General features: G+C 37.0%; 1 protein-coding gene across 12 annotated transcripts in view; it reads right to left on the bottom strand.

Annotated features, from left to right (window-relative positions):
- Positions 1-14143, bottom strand: part of AKAP7 (A-kinase anchoring protein 7) — a 122081-nt gene that overhangs the window by 61039 nt on the left and 46899 nt on the right. For 8 of the 12 annotated variants that reach the window (XM_019663508.1, XM_019663512.1, XM_019663506.1 and 5 more), the window contains 2 exons: positions 13870-13911; positions 201-348 (listed from right to left, as the gene is read on the bottom strand). In XM_019663508.1, coding sequence (XP_019519053.1) covers positions 201-348; positions 13870-13911 — 190 coding nt within the window. Of the gene's footprint in view, positions 1-200; positions 349-2854; positions 5100-5233; positions 5334-13869; positions 13912-14143 lie in introns of those variants that run through there. The other 4 variants (XM_019663502.1, XM_019663505.1, XM_019663507.1 and 1 more) reach the window with 3 other exon arrangements.

Below are 14143 nucleotides of genomic sequence, written 5' to 3' on the forward strand. Positions count from 1 at the left end.
AAAGTATACATACTAAAATCTTGACTGATACATATGAATACTAAATATGTTCTACAACATTTTCAATGTATTATTCCCAAAGTATAGTATTTAGGAAAATATGTAATTGAGAAAAACATACAATTAGTCCTAAATATTTCCAAAATAAGACTAAAGAAATAAAAAATAAAGCTAACAAATAATTTTTAAAGGGCACTCACCAATCACAATTGAAGACTCACAGTGATAATAGCCATTACTTTGCTTTTTCTTTTGCATGGAGCAAAGATCGATGCGCTGGACCACTTCTTCTCCAAATCTGTGACTGATAAAGTTTTCATATAATTTGGGGTCTATTTTTTTCACTCCCTTGAAATGACAAAACAGAATCACATAATCACATCAATCAGTCATTTCATCTAGGCAGCCAGTTCATATTTATATCATTTTCGTAGAATCTGACATTATATTTTGGTATACAGGACCGCCTACGGCATTTCAAAATGAATACTATTGGGTTGGCGGAAAAGTCATGGCGTATTTTTTCTATGTTTTTCATTGCAAAAATGCGTCATGTCTTTTCCGACAATCCAATACAAAATTATTGTAAAGCAGTTTTTAAAGGCTCTCTGCCTAGGATGAGTTGTATTAAAAAAAAAAGATCGTTAGAGAGTGCTTGGTTTAAATTTGGCAACATTCAAAGCCTCATATACTTTAAGCTTCAGAAATAATAAAGTATATCAAGTTGAAATTTGAGATATCAAGGAAAGAGTAATCATTTTCAACAACAATGGAGAAATGGGTGACTTCTGAAAAAGTGATATGGATCTTGACATTTTATAGTGTACAAAATGTTTTAATAAGATGGATGCAATTTTTAAACTCCTTATGTAAGAATAATCTGAAAGACAATTAAAGGTTATTTGGGTTGGAGTAGGGGGTCAGTGGATCTCCCAAGTTCTCTCCATACCCCTCCTCTTTAGTCTCAGTGTCTTTCATAGCAGGAAGAGGGCTGGTTGAAAAATTACAGTGAGATGCCCTTGGAATCTCTGCAGTTTCCCAAAACAGGAAAGGATGTATCCCCCTCCCTGTGCTATACAAATGGTCCTGCACCCAGTCCCATAGTTCCCAAATGTGTTTTCATGCATAAGATGAAGGTACTATCCAAGTACTTTAGAAAGTTTACTGCTGACCATGTGTGAACCCTTCCTTTCAATTCATAATTTTTGTTATATTACCCTGGCAATACTCGTCACTTGTTAAAAACTAGAAATTATGAAGAATCTAGAAATAAAGAAAAATCATTCATGATTCTATTTATATTAAACATTATCAACACTGGGGTATATATCCTTCAAGTCTCTTCTATGCATATATATTATTTTCAGACTACATTTATATAAATCTTACTAAAGCATAATTAACAAACATGTTTTCCCTCGTTAGTCACAAAATTTACTGCAAAAAATTTAAAATAGAGATATAAAAACAAAAATTTTTAACTAAATCACTCCAAACTGCTACTACTATAATTTTGTTATGTATTTGTTTTTCCGAGGCAAAACAAAGTACTCTTTCTTCTTTATAGGAATGTGGTTGAACTATTTGTTAAGCAGCTATTTGGATCATTCCAGAGGGTCCCCATTTCTCTCGAAGGGCCAAATTCCCCAGAACAGCCTGCAAGTTCCTGTTCTGGCCTCTCTGAATTTCTTGGGCCTGGTCGCCGACTACTCTCCACTTCCCCCCTCCAGCCTCCCTAACCTCCTGCTCTTCCTTGAACATGCCTGCCACAAGCCCACCTCTAGGCTGTAGTATTGCCTGTTCTCTCTTCCCGGATGTTCCTCCCCCAGATATCCTCATGACCCTTCTCCCATCTCCTTTAATTCCATGCTCAAATACTACTTTCTTAATAGATCCCCACCTGACCATCATTTAATTTGTATTGTCTGCCCAAGAGGTACTCCCAGACTCTCTCTACCCTTTACTCTTTGTGCCTATTTATGTATACGTTTCCACAGCATTTACCATTTATGTTACCATTCATTACATAACATAGTACACTGTATATAGTTTATTTTATTACATTTACTCTTCATTGTCTGTCATTATCTGTCTCTCCGCATTAGAATGCAAGCTCCACACAGAAAAGGGGTTTTGTTGGATTTTTAGTCACTGGAAGGCCCCTCTCCCCCCACCCCCAGTGCCTGGAACAGTGCTTGACACGCAGCAGTGCTCAATAAGTCATCGTCACAAGTGCAAAGGAGGATCCAGTTTCAAGAGGAGGATAGTTGACATCAAATCTATTTATTCAGGGTTCAATAAGAATGAAATCGAGCGGATATGTTCTGATTTGGTGAGTAGACTGCCTCAAGAGAGACAGCAGAGCATTGTGCTGAGTTAATGCTGAGGAAAAGTCAGAATGTGAGCTCAAACCCTGGCTCCTGGCTCTGCCATTTTTCAGCCACGTGACTTCACTTCAATTTCTTCAACTATAAAAGGAGGTTACCAATGGTACCTACCTCCAAGTGTTATATGGACTATATAAGTGAATTTATAAAAGTGCTTAAAATAGTGAAATATAGTAAATGCTCCTGTGCGCGTGCATGCATGTGCGCATGTGTGCACGTGTGTGTGTGTGTGTATGTGTGGTTGTGTGTGTGTGTGTGTGTGTTGGGAGTAAGGAGAGAATCAGTCCCTTAGACCAGACAGAAGATAACTTAATGGAAAAAGAAGGACCTTAAATTTTCGAGATACAAATGCCAGCACTGACTAGCCACTAAATACAATCTCCATTTCAGTTTTGTAAGATGTATTTTTTTGAACAAGAAATAAGGAAAACATGAGACAGACTAAACTGTTAGGTGAATTAATTTAATTTTAGTAAAAAGTAAGCACCAACTATTTTTCAAGAATTGTTCACAATTCACAGATGATTTCCAGTATGAACCTTAAGAAGTTAAGTTTTACTAGAGCGTGAAATGGAATTTATTCTTTAACTCGTAATCTAGAGAGAGAGAGCGAGCGAGCTGTGGTTCAAACAGGCATGAGGCCTTAAGAGGCACTGAAATTATAAACTCTGATCAGCTAACATCTTCAATAATAAAATATCTAGAAACAGATAAGAATCTGCTTTGTCTGATATATAATATTAGCATGATCTTTGTTCTCTGGGGAATTTTTCATTTGGCAATATATTTCATTTTTTCAGGCTCTTTGTCCCATGGCAGTATATTTCTTTTCTAGTAAAATCTATCATATCTGAATCATATCTCCATCCAGCGGCAGCAGGTGCAGCTTTTCTTTCATAATAAAAAAAATGACTAACATTTATAGAAAATAAATGAATACATCAAAACTAGATATCATTTAGAATAAAGGTAACAAGTCTCCTATTTTCTGTTGGATCATTGGGTTGCCAAAATAGTCCAAGAGAAACCACCCTGCAAGGTTATATTTTAAAGCTAAAAAAAAAGGCTGGGTGATGGCATTATTTTCAGGTTTTAGATCCCCCAAATTATCCCCTGTTTCCTTTCTTCATAAACCAGACCCTTTCCAAAGCCTTGTCATTTAAAGATCGATGGAGGTATAACATGTTAGGAGAGCTCAAAGAAAATCACAAAAAGGTCAAAGCCACAAAAAATTGACCTTTGTAAAGGCTAAGAGAGTTGAGGTTATTTCAAATGTAGAGAAATAATATGTAGGGTATCTTCACTAAAGCCATGCTAAGAATGCTTCATCCCTGGAATTCTGAACATGCCTGGTGATTGTCTACTGCTGTGTGTGAAAATTCTTTTTGTCTTGGACTTCGCAGGGACAGGGTGTATTTTTAAGGGTTTCACATTTATAATTGTACCCCACATAACTGATCAAATGGAACATAACACCGAAAGAGAAAACAGAAGTTAAACATAAGCTATCAGACTTGGAAACAATAAATGAATTGCAAGAAACATCAAACAGAAAAGCTTTTCAAATGTCTTCATTAATCATTTGAAATGACTGAAGTCTCACTTCGCTTTGGCCTAGTTTTATCACAGTTTAGGGAGAATTATTAATAATATTCAAAGCAGTTGACAACCTCTGATATGATGTACCATGAAACCCTGAGGAACTTCACTCTTGATTATAACTTGGCACCTAAATAGCCAATACAGGAAAACTGTCACTGAGAGCATGATGAGTAGTATTTTTAGAATCATCTAATGGCTGCATCTGATAAGTAATGGAAATTATTTACTCAGGAAAACACTCACCACATCATTTACATTTAACTAAATGATGTGTATAATTTAGTATGTACCAAAGAGGGCTCAGACTTATGTTACTATGCATTGGATTCTATTTTCAATACAGGAAGTAAAGCTCCATGAAATATGAAAATTCACGTTAGTCAACAATCTGAATGTGGAAATCGTTCATTTAAGGTTCTGAAAGATAAACTACTTATTATCCATCTTTAATTTCCATGCAAAAGTTGTTGAGATCAGAGGAATGATGAAATGCCCATTTGATTAAGAAGATTGAGACTTTTTTATAATAGAAGATAATTTTTTATTGTGACCTGTTATCTTTTTATAATAATCACAGCTTGACATTCCTAGAGCTCTGCTGTGTTTTCCAATGGTTTATTCCTGTCATGCAATGGCTATGAAAGAAATGTACATGTCCTGTGATACTGATTTGAAACCAAAATTCAGAAGGTAAATTAAGAGCCAAACCAAATTGGCTTGTTATTTGGGGCATCAGCTGGCTAAAGAGAAATGGCAATCTTTTGCACTCATTTTCATAAGTGGAAAAAGGTTATGTATCTTTAGTCGTATGATATTGGAAAAAAACCTAAAATCATTTTTTATGATCACTGCCCCTAATGAAAAGTTATATATTGGTGATTCAAAGTGATAAGATTAAATGTTAACATGGGCCTTCTCTGAAACAAATCTTACTTTATAATTTTTAAATGAACCCTTCATCTCTTGGCATAACTACATTTTTCACTATTATTTGCACTGTTTCATTTCCATTCTCCTCCTGGTACAGACGCCTCAGCTGCAGTCCTCCGTCAGCCCCTCTCAGTTGGGATGATGGAGGCCCTTCCCATTCAGCCTCAGTTCTGCCCAAGCCTGTTATTGACAGGGGTGGAAAGAGGAATCTTCACCACACCAGCCAATGGACTCCAGAATGCATGGTGATTTCAGATCCAGTGTCCAGCACCCCCGGGTAGGAAGCGCATAGTCGCCTCACTGTCTCCTCTTACCGCTGCTCTTGGGCCAGTTTACAGGGCTGGGTGCCGCCTGATCCCCTGGCCAGCATGCCTGCTTCCAGCCTGGCTGAGGCCCTGACACTCTGTATAGTGCCTGTCAGTATGTTTAAAGACAAAAAAAGGAGGAATGATGAAAAGTGACAAGACAATGGTACTTTGCTCATGTTTTGAACCAGTCTGAAAAAATGATGCTTTCTACTGTCTGTATAACAACAATAGAAAACACTTAGTATTTACTATGTACATGCATTGCTGTAGGAACTTTTATTATGTCATTTAATAATCACAATAACCCTGTGAGATTGGTACCATTATTTTCCCCAGAGAAGGAAACTGAATCACTGAGAAACTGGGTCACTTGTCAAAGGACACACCGCTTGTAAGAGATAAAGTTTGGAATTGGATTCAGGAAAAGTGGAAAACATAGATAAATTAAAAAGAACAGATTGGTAATATTCAAGTTCTTCACTGTTTACTTTAAAAAATTAAAATTGTAAGAATATCAATCATACTTAGGATATAATCATACATACTATCATATTTCTAAAACCAATGTGAAAATTACTTTAGGAATCTCTAGCATTCTAAAATACCTGCCTCTAATATTCTGCATTCATCTTAATAAATCAAGTGATAATTACATGTCTATATTAAATGAATTTCATAGAGGGAGATGAGAAGGAATTCATAGGTGCCACTTCTATATAGAAAAAAATTATCCAAATAATCCATCCTATACAAAGACCTCTTCTTATACTTCTAATACAAAGATAATGAAGTAAAATCCTGGCAGAGATTGTCTGTGCTTTTTAAACCAGCTATTTATTTGAGTATACAGTATTTTTCAATTCTTCATTTTACTTTATGCTGAAGCATCTATGCAGCTCACCAGGAAGTGTTTCAGGTAGGCCATCTCCTTAGCCCTTCTGTTTACAGACTTGCTTCCAGCCCTACAGCCTTGTTTAATCTTGAGGCTTTGGGGAAAGGAAAAGTATAAACCCTTTATCCTAGCATCGTATCGAACATCTACAATATTACATCTTTCAGCAAATAATAGGTAGAAACATAACTGCTAGAGCTGTATGTTTTTAGTCTACTCTGATACCTCCTTTTCCCTGTACGAACACTTGGAGAGAGGCTGGATGCTCCTTGGTGGCATCAAGTGGAAAGGGAAGCAGTCACAGCTCAGGCCACCAAGACAGTAGGCTGTATTGTTTCGTGGACCTGGTGTTTCTTTCCAGGAGGTGCTGGCATCAAACAGAACAGAGAAGAACGTGGCTTCAGGCCACAAACATTTGGTTCATTTATACTGATTACTCACATAGAGAGGTAACAGGTCAATGGTACCCAACAGGCTCTCAAGGTTGCAGGCTCACTGGAATACTTACAATGTAGTCTGTTCCCATAGAAGCTCATTCTTTGTCTACTTAGCAAAAATCTCAATTCTCCCTCAAGCCTTCTCAGGTATGACATGACAGATCATATGCTGTTTGGCCATATAATTTATTATTATGTTTGCATGTGGATTTTCTCATCACGAGGAAACAAAGCAAGAGTCTCATAACTAAGGCGTCCAGGAATGCTTTCTATACTGAGGGCTCAATCTCACCTGGACTTTCAACTCGCTTCAATCAGCTGTGTTCTTGGCTCACACAGTCTCATGAGCACTCACATGTAAATAAGCCACAGCCTACTTTCTCTCTATCACATCTGTTTTCCTAACATTTTACTCTTTGGAGCAAATAATGGCATGTTCTCGTGAATTCATCTGCTTAACCATTTATCTCTATAAACTAAACTATTTATGTTCTAAAAACACAAAATATCCTTCACCTCAAAATTTCTCACCCAATATGACCCATACACTTACAATTTAATCTGTTTTTCTCCTTCCATGCAGTATCCTCCCTTCTAATTAAAACTTCCCAACATTAAGCAATGCCAGCAAGCCACTGGCGTGAAAAATTCTCAGGATTGCAGCAATGAAATAGGACAAAGAAGCTGTTCTGCATATCATTCAGGAATAAGTTCACAGAAAAACCCCAAGAAACAATTTTAGCTTGTCCTATAACACTGACCTATATACTATAACCGACACACATTGTGGTTGAATGAGTTCTGTGGTTTGAATGAGAGGTCGGAAGAATGGAACCATTTACCTAAATTGGTCAGCTTACCTATAGACAGAACTTCAGCCCTAACGATAGCCCCAGATACAACCCAAATAAGAGTTAAACACCTAGCATTGTAGAAGGGACTGTACACTGGCAAAAGAGTTTAAGTTCATCCACAGATACAGCCTTGTACTATTAAACAAGAAAGACCTAGAGAGTTTTTATAGCTCATCCTGCTCCTATTCATCTAGTAGTTGCTTAATTTCCCACTTTCACATGAACCATCAAATTCCTTGCCTCTAGCCACATCGACATGCTTCCTCTCCCCTCACCCCCACTCCCCATCTCAATAGAACACCTTGCTCACCTAATTCATCTTCTTTCAACTGCCCAGACATATTCTCTGCACACCACTTAGGACAGAGGCCCCTGCCTAACCGAGAACGGTGTCCCTCCCAACAAGGGACTGCTACAAAAACTGAGCAAGGAAGCAGGAAAGAAATAAAGACACTAAGATCTACATTAACTGGGGTCCCAGTTAGGAGGTGGAACAAGGAAGAAAGGTGCTCAGTAATACAAGTCTTTTCACTGATTTTGTTATCCATTCCCCAGGTAGCATTAAGCAATGGTAAATGTATTTAGTATTTTCAACACATCGAAATAGATGACAACAGCATGAAGTTGACATATGCATTAGAAACCTAAGTAAAGTCACTAGCTATAAATAGAGCTCTCGGCCCACAATAGATGACATACTTGACTACCAGCACCTAGAATATCTCAGAAGAAATTTTAATTCAATCTCATAGCAGATTTCATAGAATTTTTAACTTTAAGGAAAACCCAATAAAAAAAGATATGTTGTGTTTTATTTACTGATTTTTTAAATAAGAAAAATCCAAGGAGAATTCCATACCATATATCCTTAGATCTAAGGATAATTGGTCATATAAAAAAAGACTCAAAACAGCTAAAAATTATGAGTAATTAAGTCATTTGGCATTGAAAGATTCAGGAATAGGTTACTAAAATAATCTGCTTTATTTTGTACCAGGGATATTTTTTAAAACACAGACTTTTGTCTGGAATAATAAAGGCTCCCTGATACCAAGGGCATCTGAAGTGCCTTCTTTTAGGGGCCTGGTGAAGGAAGTGGCAGGGTAGTCTTCCAGGCTGCTCTGCTCAAGGCTTCCTCCTCTTTTGCTAGTGGTGGACTATTCTTAATAATATGGGCCCCTGAGAAAGCTGGCCTGCTCTGCCCCTCTACCACCAGCCCTGAGTTCCTTCATTGCATCTGGAGGCACTCCCCTCCCCTTCTGAAAGCAGTGCTTCCTACAATTCATCTCCTCTGGGCCCCCTTTCACACTTTCTGTGCCTTCTTGCAGTGCAGTGGGGCCCTCACTATCTGGGTGTGAAAATGTGCTGATGATTTCTGAGATCTGTCACCAAGAGGCCTGCTCCTCATTCTACAGTCTTCCCCCATCCTAAAGTAAATTTTCATGCAAGTCCCGCTGGTCCCAGTTGCTCCTGGACATGCTTGCACATAATTTGGTACAGATTTTCCTATCTCCTAGCGTCACTGACAATGAGGTTTGTGATATTTTCCCCATTGTCTTTATTGTTCTATAGGATTTCCAGGAGAAGAGATAAAAAGATTCAGATTTAAATTGCCACCATCTATCTTCCTATCAGTATTCAAAGACCTTTCTCTTTCTGTTTTCTCCTTCTATGCATACAAGAAAGCCAATCTGCAGTCTAAAAAAACATAATAAAAAATGCTCTATGTGAAGCCATATTAACCTATTTGGTCAAAATGCTTACCTAATAGACATTTCAGAACAGCATTGGAGTCAAGAGTCATTAAGACCAAGCTCCCCCTTTCACTACGAGTAAACAGAGGTTAAGAGAGGTTATGAGATTTGTCCAGGGCTAACCAACAGAGCTAAAACAAGAAAATTTATGCTTCTTCGAATTTATTATAGGGACTCCTTTGAGAAGGAATAGTCTAGTACTCCTGAGTTTTGAAATGGTATAAAGGTCCATTATCATGCAGGCCCAGGAAATTGAGTGGCAACCAAATTATACCAGGCTAGTTAATAAATTCCTGAGAAAATGTGCTGATAGCTATGTCAGAGTACATAATGGTGCTAGGTGAGGAGAGATGACAGCAGAGGGTCCTGGCCTGCGAAGGATGCAGAAGGTTGGGATTCGGCCAATTGAATTTCATTACAATTTTGGTCCTGTATATTCAATCACAAAACAATTCAGGGACTGGGTTTTCCTTTAATTGTACCATCAGAAGAGAACTTTAATCCACACGCTGTCCTTTTCCACTTCCCATTGCTATAAACTCTTCCCTACCTCCTCTCGACCTCATCATCATATGGCCCAATAACCAACCACCCTTCACCCTTGCTTGGTGCATATCAAACTCTGTACTCAAAACAAACAAGCTCAAGTGACAATAACAGCTAATAATTTCAAAGAAGATAACTTCTTTCATTCTAAAGTTCTCTCATTGTCTGACTCTGAAAAACAGCTGCAAGGAAGTACCAATTAATAAACTATGGCTTTGATAGTTTCAGTGTTACATTAGTAATTTGAAAGTCATAAATCAAGAAAGGTATCTAAGAAGCCCAGAAAATAATGTATGCATGAAAACAACTGATCTATCGAAAAGACCACATTGTTTCTTGAGGAATCTAGCTCTGCAGTAAGACGCTTGTTTGATTTGAAACTGGTCTTCTTCTGCCACCAAGTGTTAGCATACACTTCTAACCAAGCAGTTTCTGCGATGTTTAAATCACAGAAACACAAGGTCACTCAATGAGAAAAATAAATCCAAAAGAATATACCACGAGAAGCATGGAGCTGAATAAGTAGCAACGAATCATGTGAAACAAATATATTATATGGAAACTACACAAATAACTTGAATTTTAGATACTATTTCAGAGACATTGTAATTTACAAGATTTTCTGAGGCGTTCATTTAATAAAAAAAAAACTACAACTTTGAAAGCATAGTGATAATCAAAATAGCTTTAAAATACACAACTACCTTCTATATTCTCTTATGTGATATACCCCACTGGAATTTCACAAAACTAAAAATATGCAAAACTAACACATTGACTAAATGTTTCCTGGTGTTAAAAAAGTATATAATTGCCAAGGAAAGTCTTATGTTTCCCCGAATCAAAGTTAAAAAACTCAGTACTCTAGCTTGGGAACCAGAATACCATGCTGTAGCAGAGGAAGTCCTCTATCAGGAAATTTAAAGAGAGTTTCCTATTTTCAAAATTCTGAACACAATCTATAGCACTTTTGGTTACCCCACCGGGCTTTTGGTTACTTCTACTGAATGGTATTACCTGCAAGCGGGTGTCTACAAGTGGATGATACCCCAGAAGCCCAGGGACTTCTGCAGCCAACACTGAACACCACTGAGAAATCCTCACACTCGATCTTTATGGCCATCTCCGTGGTGGGGAAAACCTATCCGCTGCACCAGACATCTGTTCACATCTTTTATGTCAATGAGATGATTTACCTTCATTGATGGTCCTTTTTCCTCAAGTTTATCCTAAGAAATGTTCCTCTCATACACTGTGATTGGAAGTATAAACTGACACTATTGTTTTAAAACATTAACTTGGAGTGTTTTTAAAAAGTTAAAATGTATAGTATCCTTTGACCTTGGAATACCACTTAAAGGAATTGGTTCTTTGAAATACTGGCCTATCTACCCAAAGAAAAATGAACAAGGATGTTCACTTTAGTATCGTTTGTGGTAGCAAAGAAACAGATCGACATAATTATTCATTAAAGGGAAAATAAACTATGATAAATCAAAATAATATACAGTTGACCCATGAACAACACAGGAGTAAAGGGTGCTGACCGCCTACCCCTTGCACAATGGAAAATCTGCATATAACTCTGGACTCCCCAAAAACTTAACTACTAATAGCCTACTGTTAACTGGAAACCTTACCGATAACAGTTGATTAACACATATTTTGTGTGTTATATGTATTACATACTATATTCTTATAATAAATTTAGCTAGGGACAATAAAATGTTATAAAGAAAATCATAAGGAAAATACATTTACAGTATTTATTGAAAAGAATCTGTGTATAAGTGGACCCGTGCAGTTCAAACCTGTGTTGTTCAAGGATCAACTGCATATTTATTTCTGTTTTAAAGAAATTCTATGCATGTATATGCACCTTTATATATTTGCAGTGTATAGGAAAAGGTCAGGAGGATATACTAGTAGTGGTAACCTACAGAGAGAGAAATCATATTGGAAAAAAGGAGATGGCAGGATGGTGATGAGGAAAAAAACGTATTTTTCACTCTATGGAGTTTGTATGTATTTGGATTGTTAACAGGGTGTATATATTCACCTAATAGTTTTACACTTAAAAGAACATTTAAAGTAATAAAAAAAGTACTTGAAATGAGACAAACTTCCTAATATTTGAGTGAAAAAAGAAATCCTATTATTTCACACACCTTTCTCTCTCTCTTTTTATTTCATTATCAATCTTCACACACCTTTTTCTCTCTCATTTTATTTCATTTTCAATCTAAATAATGAATAACAATGAATGCCAGGAATACATCCCATTACTGACTTTATCAATGACCACTCCCTTATACATGAGTGGACCACAATAAAAACCCAGAAGACAATTAATGATGAGAGAACAGATATTTGGAAATGTAAAAAAGTTAAGACCAAAGAGCCATATATTTTTAAATAATCTGCATTCCAAAAGACAAAGCATAATACAAATCCACTGTTATATATGCCTCCTTACCATATTGGTTTTAACTCTTACAGTGGAACCAATGATTTGCTGCATAAAGAAAATGCTGGATATTTACTTAAGCCTGCAGGTTCTCAAATTACATATTTTCATTACAGTGTTGATGAGATGCCACAGGAACTTTATTCTTATGGTTATCAGTTAGCCTGTGGGAAAACTGGTTTCATTATATCACAGAAGTTCTAAGAACCTACCGACGACATGAAGTGGGGACTTACTGTACTATTCTGCAGATCATCTGATCAGAATCACCTGTGGCAACTACTGGACATTGTAAAAAAGCTAAGGTCTTTAAGTCCATCCAACTCCAGCTCTGAAGTTAGAAAGTGGAAATCTGCAGCTTCACCAAACAGCCCAGGTGACTCATGAACCCCCAAGTTTAAGATATACTTCCTTAAGCATCCAAAAACACTGAACAGCATAGTAGCAAACAGAAACAGAGTCATTTCATTAATTTTAAAAATAATCATTCTTAGTTGGCTTTCCGAAAAACAGTAAGGTCATAATTTATTTTCTAAAGATTAAGCATTCTAATCTTAAAAAAAAAAAAAGTGCAGGAGTGCCCTTCTAGCTGCTATTGTAGATGGGAAGCTGCCTAATCCATGAATTGCCTAATAAAGCCAATTAGATCTTCACATTTACTCGGTTAAATTTTGTTCTTTAACAGCAGTAACTGGATCCTTCCATGAAAACAGTTCTTGCTGGGAACACTTCCTCAGTGACACTGTTTGCTCCCTGTGTTTCTTTCAGACAACAGATTCTAGTGGCTCCGTGCTGTTGCTGGTCTCTGAGCCCCTGGCCTTGTCCCCTCACTCAGCTCTCTTCATTTGAACCATCTGGAATGAATCCTTTCAGCTGGGACCCTGCCCTGGTACATTCATACTGTATCTTCCATTTGTATTTTACATTAATTATGAGTGAGATTCTAAGACAGCAGTTGTTCTGTGTGTTTGTTCTCTTCCATGCCCCTTTGGGGAGATTTATTTAAAGCCTTGTACCAGCCAGTCAGACCAGATGCTGGCTTATGTTGTTGTCCTGTTGCTTTGTGGGTGAATATTAGCCCTAATTATGTATAATGAAAACTAATTCCAAGATATTAGGGTTGGAAGGATAGACCTAAAACTGATGAGATCTAAAAATAAAATGCATGAGCTGATACTATAGCCAAAAAATCAATCAATCAATAAATAAGTAAAAAGTACAATCTGATTTAGTTTATACACCATCTAAGGAGGGACTGTTTCTATTTTGACTATAACTAAGCCCAGCACTCAGTGTCTAGCATATAGTAGGCACTCAAAAATTTGTTGAATTAATAGGCTTTGGACCAGGGAGCTCCTCACAGATAGAAATTAATTCTGATAAAGAAGCCAGGACCAGCGGCAGAGAAAAACAGGAGACTGAGAATGCGGTAAGATGGATTCCACACAGGGTGCTGCGCTGAGGAAGATGTCACCTCATTTCTGCCATTTAACCTTCCTAAGTCTCATATCCCTTTCTGTAAAGTAAGGGAGCAGGTTCTGTGAAATTAACTGCCAAGGACTCATTTAAATTCAGTCTGAAATATCCAAATTGAGATTCTAGAGTAGTTTAAACATTCCTTTGATAAATGTGCTCTTATTTCAAATTTAATATTGTAAAGACAAAGAAACATTTTGAAATGTGGATTATTACCTTCACCACTGATTTGTCATTCTGTGATAAAGTCTGAAACCACTGGGAGGAGGACAATCCATTTGAAAGCAAAACAAGAAAGATAATGAGTGAAAAACGTAAACTGTCAGTCTACAAATGTTGCCAGTTAACACTCCAAATTTCAAAATCTATTATTCACACAAATTATTTTTACCTCAATATTCTGAAGTGGCACATGACATAGTTATTATTGAATTAGAGGCATAGTCGTAACGAAAACATGCAAGATCTCCTTTCCTCAAAAATATTTACA

The sequence above is a fragment of the Hipposideros armiger genome, unplaced genomic scaffold (genome assembly GCF_001890085.2).
Source record: "Hipposideros armiger isolate ML-2016 unplaced genomic scaffold, ASM189008v1 scaffold_391, whole genome shotgun sequence".
NCBI classification, from domain to species: Eukaryota; Metazoa; Chordata; class Mammalia; order Chiroptera; family Hipposideridae; genus Hipposideros; species Hipposideros armiger.